The sequence below is a fragment of the Branchiostoma belcheri genome, unplaced genomic scaffold, assembly GCF_001625305.1.
Source record: "Branchiostoma belcheri isolate BF01 breed outbred unplaced genomic scaffold, Haploidv18h27 scaffold13, whole genome shotgun sequence".
Classification (NCBI taxonomy): domain Eukaryota; kingdom Metazoa; phylum Chordata; class Leptocardii; order Amphioxiformes; family Branchiostomatidae; genus Branchiostoma; species Branchiostoma belcheri.
Window position 1 is genome coordinate 2110454 of NW_017802713.1, and position 9176 is coordinate 2119629.

A 9176-nucleotide genomic window follows, 5' to 3' on the forward strand; every position below is an offset into this window, starting at 1 on the left:
CAATGGTTAGGTGTAACAAGTCGTTCAGTGTAATGTAGCCAGCTGCCGCCGCGCCGCGTGCCTAGCCTGCGAAGCTGGTGTGCTACGCCGCTATACAGATACAGAAAATCTTGTGATCAACTTGTGAGATATCATTCATAGTCTTGCAATCCTGACTGAGAAAGATGCAATAGGTAGAGGTCCTTTCCACTTTAGATTTATATATTTAAATTTCAGTCCATACCATGGTATGGATGAAATATATTGTGTTCTCTGATGTTTCTTCTTCTTCTTCTCCTTCTCCTGCCAAACAGTCAAAGAGATTCAACTCCGCCATCATTCAGCCAAATGACTTGAAATTTGGCATGGAGGTAGAGTGAGCCAATACCCCCAGGTGTTTTTTTTTTTTCATTTTTTTTGATACATGCCTCTGAAAAAATTTTTTATGAAGGTTTTTTTGGGGGCATTTTTTCGCCAAAAAAATGGATTTTTGGATCATGAGCCCTGGTTTTACAACCAAATGATCTAAAATTCGGTATAAGGGTACCTTGAACATGTGTCTACAGAATAGCAGTCACATATTTGGCATACATCACTTCCAAATGACTCATTTGGGGGACTTTAATGGCTATTTAAAAAAAAAAGGCCAAAAGTGCTATACCCGTTCCATGTTCTATCTAAAGAATGGCCTGTTCCATCTGCCGTTGGCCATGGAATACGTGTTCCATTGCGGGTTACCTGAGGTCACATTGCACGTAAGTCGTGCGGAATGACCCACACATTGGGGTAAGTTTGGAATAGTCCACTTTTGCGTGGGAGGGAGATGGACTGAAATATGCTGTATTTGCTCCCAAGCAAATGTCGGCCTCTCTAGTGTTATATTTGTTTTCTAGTTCTTGAGTGCTGAACTACCTTAGTCTACAAACTCCACTTGACCATAGTACACCCATCGTGCCATTTGTCCGAAGGTCCCCCTCATGTGTTTGATGTCTTCTGGGTTGTGTTCATCACCATGGAAACTAGAAGAAACAGAAACATTTAGGCTGTCAGAATCAACTTCAGCAAGACTGTCAGAATCAACTGTAGCAATCTTTCAACCTTTAAAGGCATCAAATGCAGTTTTTAGGGCTTGGAAACCCGATTTCTCAAAGCCAATATTCTAGTCATTTATCTACATACTGAGTTGCAACCACGTGCACACTATCCCAATGTATATTGGCCCTCATGTAGCAGAAATTCCCAAAATTCTGACGGAAAAATGGTTACTGGAAGGGCCCTGAGCTGATCGATTTTTAGAGTACCACCCAGAAAATAAAGGACTCTGAATCTTGGGCTTGTTTCTGCAGTTTTACATACCTAAAGTATGAAATGCTCTCTCAAATGACGTTCAAATTTATTATTTTCTGAGCCTTGGACAACACGTCTGTACATGGAATTGTTGACAAATTATGGACCTTCATCTTTGTTTTGACCTTAGCAGATGCACAGTTCAAACCGTGAGCCAGCTTATAGTACTGATGTACCTGTAGATGAAATGTACTCCATAGACATGTGACCAGGGGAACAGGTGGTCCTCATTCGACATGGCCTTCATATCCCACCAGTCTTCCCAGCTGGAACAAAACAACGCAGTGATAATTGTACTTGTGGGCCTTCGTAGAAAAATATTTCTATACTACCCACAGATAAAATGTGACATAATGTACATTTGAAACAAATTTGATAAGTTTAGAAATACTTTTTCAAATCTATTGAAACTGTCGGTTGGAAAAGATGAGCACATTGTGCTTTGTGCACCTTTTAGATTTTGACATTTGAATCTAACATAACGTCGTAGTTGACTGTAACGTTTCTGCTTCTCATGGATTGTACTATAACCACAGTACAAATGTACTCTTAGCCTGGTATCCAACCTATCGTTGTTGGGACAGGCTGTCTTCGGCAGGCTCTAATACTTTCCCCCGTCCAGCTCAACAGGCCGCCCGGTAGGATTTGATTGTTACGCCTGTGATAGAGTAAAGGACGCCGGGAGTTGATTAGCTGTGGGGCTAATCTCGCTAAACTCCCGTCGTGCAATACCTACCGGGGAACCTAGCTGAGGCGGGCGGGGAAGAGCTTCAAGAGCCCCGAAGAAAATCTGCCCCAACTATGATACAGTGGACACCAGGCTAACCTACCCTCGTCGGGATAGCGTGTTGAACTCCATCAGTATCAGGTTCGGGTGTTTGAAGGCCAGACGGAACGGTTCCATGACGGAGTGGAAGTTCCACTTGTTGTCGTCAAAGTGCTTGTAGTTCTCCCACCACACCTGGGAAGTACATTGTAGAGGTTGTGGCAATGATGTTACTGGTAAAAATAAAACCACTGTGGATCTTGCAGACCAGTCTGCTGTATTTTGAATGATGTTAAAAACTACGATGTAAGTAATTTTGGAGTCATTCTAGTGTCTCAAGCTGGTCTTTATCATTCAAATATCAGAGTTATCAACCAAGAATTTAGGTGTTCAAAAACTCGTATTTATCGTAGACTGGAACTCGCTGCCACCGAGCACAGTTAAGGCATCATTACTAGAAAGCTTTAAACAACTCCTGCAGTTAAATGTGCAAAGATTGTCGCAGTAACAGGTCGTTCGGTGTAATACAGCTAGCTGCCGCTGCTCTGCGTGCCTGCGAAGCTGGTGTGTTACGCCGAAGGGCAGTTATACTGATACAGATACAGGTTGGGTGCAGACAAATACTACGATTCCAATTTTACGTGCACCAACCTGTATTGCAAATGGTATTTCCATCCCTGGCTGCATTTGAGATGCTTTAAGATCCTTACCTTTAAGAACGGAGCATCCTTCTTGGATAGGATGAGGCCGTTGTTCAGACCGGCTATCTCGCCACGGTGGTCGATGATGGGCCCCGATTTCGACACCTGCAGTAGAACCCGAACCGTGTTCGATATGACGTAATTCGAATAGAACGGTGTTCGAAATGGGGTCACCCGCGGTCATTTACAGTAAACGTGCGTCTTCCGGCCCCTTTTTACATGTGAACCTCCTAACAGAAAAAAATCCACCTTTTAACAAATATAAACCATTTCCTGGACAACTACAATTCTGCCTTCATTTTGCAGTGGGCTGGAACATGAAACGAAGCTACTGCTGTTATCGTGGGTGACCTTGAAGATCGCAATGCATGTACTCATCAGCCTAAATAAACACCCGTCAAACTCATGCCGTATGACATGCGTGCAAAACTCGTTTAAGATTGGAAGCATGGAGAGCCCAGCATATCTCATTGACGGCTCAAAATGACCGTAATGGGTTTGTCCAGAATCGTGTCTTACGGATTTTCGAAAAATGACCTTGATTTTGAATCATGAGCAATCGAGTGCGAAATATGTCAAAAAATGCCGTTTTTTCACATTTACGTCGACAAAAACTATACTTATACTATACACGATTTTTGATCTTATTCCTAGTCGTCGAAAAATATAAAAATCGGGGATTTTGGGTAACATACGTAGCCAATCTTAAACGGAGTTTGCCTAAAACATGACTCGGACTGTCTCGGACTGGCGCTACACAAATCCCGAAAAAAATCGTCTTTCGGAGCGAGATTTTTAAAAACTAGTAATTTAACGTAAACAACTAACACTAAACCTATGTAAAGACGACAATTTCATTTTATTTTGACGGAATTTACCCTTCAATACTATTTGTTTATTTTCAAGTGTTTTACGGGCAGTCCAAAACAGGCCAAACTTGCTTCTTGTAACCCGATACGTTTTCGAACCCCCCTAGCAATGGGAAAGAATACCGTATTGACAGACCGCCGTGCACACCCCATGACGAAGTCAAACCGCCGGAGAGGGTGGAAAGGCTTCATGGCAAACACGTCCCAGTCCACGTACACGCCGCCATACTCCTTTAGAACCTGGAAAATTACACAAACTAGAAATGGTGGATGGTGTTCAGTAGTTAAGGACAGGGCATACTTCTGTTATGTGGATGGTGTTCAGCACTAAGGACAGACACATTTTTTGTTAGGTGGATAGTTTTCAGTACTAAGGACAGGCATGTTTTCTGAGGTGGATAGTGTTCAGTACTAAGGACAGGCATGTTTCTGTTAGGTGGGAAGTGTTCAGTACTAAGGACAGGTATATTTCTGTAATTAGGTGAATATTTTTCAGAACTAAGGACAGGCATGTTTTCTGAGGTGGATTGTGTTCAGTACTAAGGACAGGCATGTATCTGTTCGGTGAATGGTGTTCAGCAACAAGGACGGGCATATTGCTAAGTTGATAGTGTTCAGTACTAAGGGCGGGTATGTTTTTATTAGGAATATAGCGCTCAGTACTAAGGACAGGCATATTTCTGTTAGGTGGGTAGTATTCAGTTCTAAGGACAGGCGTGTTTCTATTAGGTGGAAAGTGTTCAGTGCTAAGGGCAGGCATGTTTTGTTAGGTGGATTGTGTTCAGTACTGAGGTGGATTGTGTTCAGTACTGAGGTGGTTTGTGTTCAGTACTAAGGACAGGTATGTTTCTGTTAGATGGAAAGTGTTCAGTATGGATAGTGTTCAGTGGATAGTGTTAGGTGGATAGTGTTCAGTACTAAGGACAGACATATCTTCTGTTCGGTGTTCAGTACTAAGGCATGTTTCTCAAAGGCGGATGGTCCATACCTCCATACGTGTGATGTCCGAGCGGTGCTTCACGTTGTTGATGACGTTCCCCCAGATGTCGCTAGGCTGTCCCCTCTGCCGTACCTCCAACACCGGGATGTCCCGGACGGCCTCGTCCCAGTTGTGCCCGCTCGGCGTGCAGTCCGTCCAGATGATGATACGATCGGCCTGTGTCAAAACATAGAAAAGCAAAAAATTGACGGACATGTAGCCGCTCTCTCATTGGTCGAACTGTTAATTTTCCATCTCTCATTGGTCGAACCGCTACTTGCCCTTCATTCATTGGTTGAACTTTTAATTGTGATGGACATTCGGGACTGGTCTATTCTGTAGGGGGGTGGTTTTGTCAAGACTTGACCGTCCTAAAATGTGACAGCGATGGCAATAACCTATCTGGAGGGATGTGTCAATAAAACGCCTTACCTTCGCACGGAGGTACATACTCTTCACACTCAGGAGGTGGTGGAAGCGGAAGTCATGGCAGGTGAACCAGATATAGTGAAAGATGTTTGGGACGACGTAATGAGCATGTGGGAGGGGCTCCTCTCCTCTCAGCACCGGCTCATTCAACCTACGAACAAAAGGTTATGAAGAAGATTAAAGACGTTAAAACACAGGCCAAATGTTCGTTTGATTAATGTAGTATGGGGTTGGAGTCATAACATGCCTTATTTGGAATGATGGGTACATTACATCCACTTCTGACGTCACGTTTCCGTTAGGTCACGTGAGTGGGTCAGTTTGCGCCTGAAGAAGGTGCAAAATGTCAGTTGTCAGTTTCGAAAAATGTCAGTTGAACATTTGAAGACCGTACATTACTGATCACTGGTAGAACTCACAGTTGTTAGGATTTTTACTACTTAAAAATGTGCAGTTTTGTTTGGTAGAAATTTAACTTGTTACCTGTGGTGTATACTACTGTGGGAACACAAAACACCGACAAGTTCGAGGTGCGTACAGGAGTCAGACAAGGGTTCCCGCTCCTCTTTATAACCACCATCGACTGGGTGCTGAAAAAGGTGGAGGCAGAAGAACAGGGAGTACAAGTAAAGGGGACAAACGACCGCCTGTTCGATCAAGACTTCGCAGACGACATTGCCTTAATCGACAAAAATGAAGATGGTCTACAACAGACAACAGACGTGACGAGAGAGACATCGGGAAGAGTAGGTCTGAAATTTGATGCCAAAAATTGTGAAGTTATGAGTATTAATTTGACCACTTCCCCAAACATTAAAATTGATGATACAGCAGTCAAGAATACAGACTCATTTACATACCTGGGAAGCACAATTACCTCAAATGGACACAGTCACACAGAAATTATGACAAGAATAGGGAAGACGAGCTCAGCATTCGGCAAAATTCAAAAAGTATTGAAGAACGGAAAACTGAGCCTACAAAACAAACTGCGAATATACCAAGCAACAGTACGTTGTTACTATTTTGCTGTATGGAAGCGAAACCTGGCAGCTGTACATGGCAGACCAGAAACGACTGAACGCCTTTCACGTCCGATGCTTAAGGAAGATTCTAGGCATCACGTATAGGGATAGAATTACCAACAAAGAGGTCTATGAAAGAACAAAACAGAAAAGGGTAGCAGACATGATCAGTGAGAGAAGACTGAGATGGTTCGGACACGTCATCAGGATGAAAGAAGAAAGAACAGCAAAAAAGATCCTAGAGTGGACACCACACGGAGGTAAAAGAAACAGAGGAAGACCAAGGTTGACGTGGAGGACAAATGTGGAGAAAGACCTGGAAGCCACCGGTAGCTCCTGGTATCGAGCGACAGCACAAGCACAAAACCGCACTAGGTGGAGAAGGACGGCCCGAAGATCCTTGAAATAGGCACTGGAGGAACTAAGTTGCTAAGGATATTACTGTCACAGAAAGCCAGAGCAGAAAGCTTCTGTACTACCTGTAGAACAGTTTTCGCGCCATCCATCCGAAGGTGGATTTCATGCCGAGAATGTCGTACTGGTCGATTTGCTTTCCCAACTTGTCGTAGAAAAGCTGAATGGCAAAGTTGTTTTCCAAAGACACATTTTGGGTGTAGAGAGCGTCCAGGTCACTCCAATGTGAGAGTTCGGGACGGAAAAGGCTGTACTCTTCGATACGAAGGAGATGCGGGTTTTCGTTAGCGAGGCGAAACGGCTCTTCCGAGGCGAAGACGTCCCATTTTCCCTCGCCAAACTTTCGAAAACTTTCGGTCCACAATCTGAGGAACTCTGAACCTGGCTTGGAGCAAATCACGGCGTTACTGAGTCCGTGTATGCTTCTACCCATGGTGACGTCATAATGACGTAAAGGTTCAAACGATTTTAGTCCAATGACGTCGATGTTGAGGTAGATGCCACCTCTGCCCTGTAGGATCCCTAACGCGGTGGCGAGTTCTTGGTGATCCGGAATTGTCACAGGAACGCCATCGAGAGAGTCTGACGCGTTTTCCGGGACGATTTTGACGTTTTCTCTCTCAATGACTCTGTCCCACCACACTCCATCAAAGCTAGCGTCGGTGTGGAAGTACACTTTTCCCGCTCCTACGTAGTCCCATGCAGCCTTGACGCTGAGAAAATGCCTAAACTCAAACTTGCTGCCTCTACTAGCCCCGTCAAACCAGACAAAATGCACCTCATTTGGGACAACGGCCTCCCTGTTAGGCGATATTGGTGACCGTTGACTCTTGACAACATCATTGGGAGTTGTCAGATACACGCTTCTCGCTAGGTGGTCAAACGACGTGTCCAGTTTTGTGATGGTCTCCGGCGTCTCTTCTAGATTGTACTTGTCGTATTCTAGCTTGATGGCGTAGTTGGAGTCCAGGTCAACGTTGTTGTAGTACATGCTAAGAGGATCCCAACCGTCCGTCCACTGTGGTCTGTATAAACTGCTGTCTTCTACGTGTACCAAGTCCAGATGCCGTGCCACCACTGCCTCGGGCGCTCTGGTGCCGTCCTCTTCCATACTTTTCTGCCACATCTTTAGGAATTGTGCCCCTCTCTTTGCTATGAGCACGCCAAGGTTCAGTCCAGTTGCCCCGCGGCTCACCACACAGTCGTAACGCAAAAGATGTTCGAACGGTTTGAGCACGAAAGTATCTGTGTCCAACATGATGCCACCTTCTCTGAGAAGGATGTCTACTTTTGCCTCAAGGTAGCTGTCCTTTTTGGGTCTTCTTTCGTCTATACCTTGATCGTCGTCGTTCTTATTGTTGTCGTCAAGTGATATTTGACTGAACTGAAATGTTGGGATGTCGTTTGCTTCTTTCCACCATTTTCCTTCGGGGGCTTTGACGGCGTGGAAGACAATTGCTTCTGGCTCAAGATGTTTGCAAGCGCTCTTAACACTGAGAAGGTCGTGAAACCTAAAGTCTCTGCCACCGTCCCAAACAAAGTGTACGACTTTTGGCACCTCTGTTCCCAACTTTGCCTTGTCACCGGCTCTGTTCTGTTGTTGATCACTCTTCCTCATACTTTTCCGGCGATTTTTGACGGGTAGGTTTTCACCGTCGTCCTCATGTCTTTTATCGAAGGGTTCCTCGTCTTTTTGCCCTTCCTGTCCGTGGACAATGTTGTCTTCTTTTTCTCCGTGTACTTTCATTCCCTGGCCGTGACCGTGCATTTTGTGCATGACTTGTTTCTTCTCCGGAGCGCCATGCATTATTTTCTCTAGTCTCTCTGCCCGCTCTTTTTCAAGTGCCTGTATCCTTTCTTCTACTTTGACAATCGGCTTTGGGTGATCCCTTCGGTTATTTTCTCGGTCCTCCTCTTTCAGTACATCTTCTTTCCTTCTTGACCGTTTCTGGACTTCTTTGTCACTAAACTCTTCTTCCTTCTCCCTCTTCATTGACGAGCTTTGTTCTACCTTTAATTTCCTTTCCTTGATTTCATCAAACCGTCTTTGTAATTCTCCTTCCGAGCCTGTGTCTTTCAGAGCAACACCGTCATTCTGAGACAGTGGGATGTCATTTCCTGCATCTGGATGCATTTTTGCGGGTCCCCCGTTCGCGTTCTTGCCTTCCATCGCGTACTTGCCTTCCATCGCCGTATTATTCGCGTACGAAGGTTCCTCTATCATCGTGTCCAGTCCTCTTTTGTGAACCTCAGTTGCTGTTGACGAGGCCGTTACCATGAAGTACCCTACCGGAACCAGCATCGTCAGCACGGCGACGATAACGAAAAAGTTCTTGGTGAGGAAGAACCTGAAACCAAAAGATTCGAGTAACTAAATTTCTTATCCTACCAGTTTGACGTGGAGTACCAAGTTGCAATTTACCTGTACACAACCCTTCTTTATCATTTCACATGATCGCAGTTATTATGCGTTGTAACCTTATTTTATTTTGTTATCCGTATGCTTTGCATGTCTGTACATGTATTTGTTTTGATCCGACACGAACATAAGCCATAAGCTTGATTGTCGTCATCTTGTCATTTGTTTAGTTTCGTTTATTATGTATATGATCTGTTGTATTATTTCTGTATATTCAATAAAGCTTTAAAAGATAGAAATAAAAAAGA

The 9176-nt window shown here is 44.3% G+C and overlaps 1 protein-coding gene across 1 annotated transcript in view; it reads right to left on the minus strand.

Annotated features, from left to right (window-relative positions):
- Window positions 1-2152: 2152 nt before the first annotated feature.
- Window positions 2153-9176, minus strand: part of LOC109463685 — an 11307-nt gene continuing 4283 nt past the window's right edge. Inside the window, exons 6-11 of the mRNA XM_019760536.1 lie at window positions 6575-8857; window positions 5074-5221; window positions 4651-4818; window positions 3786-3902; window positions 2803-2898; window positions 2153-2287 (exon numbers count right to left, since the gene is read on the minus strand). Of these exons, the coding sequence (XP_019616095.1) occupies window positions 2153-2287; window positions 2803-2898; window positions 3786-3902; window positions 4651-4818; window positions 5074-5221; window positions 6575-8857 (2947 nt within the window). The remainder of the gene's footprint in view (window positions 2288-2802; window positions 2899-3785; window positions 3903-4650; window positions 4819-5073; window positions 5222-6574; window positions 8858-9176) is intronic.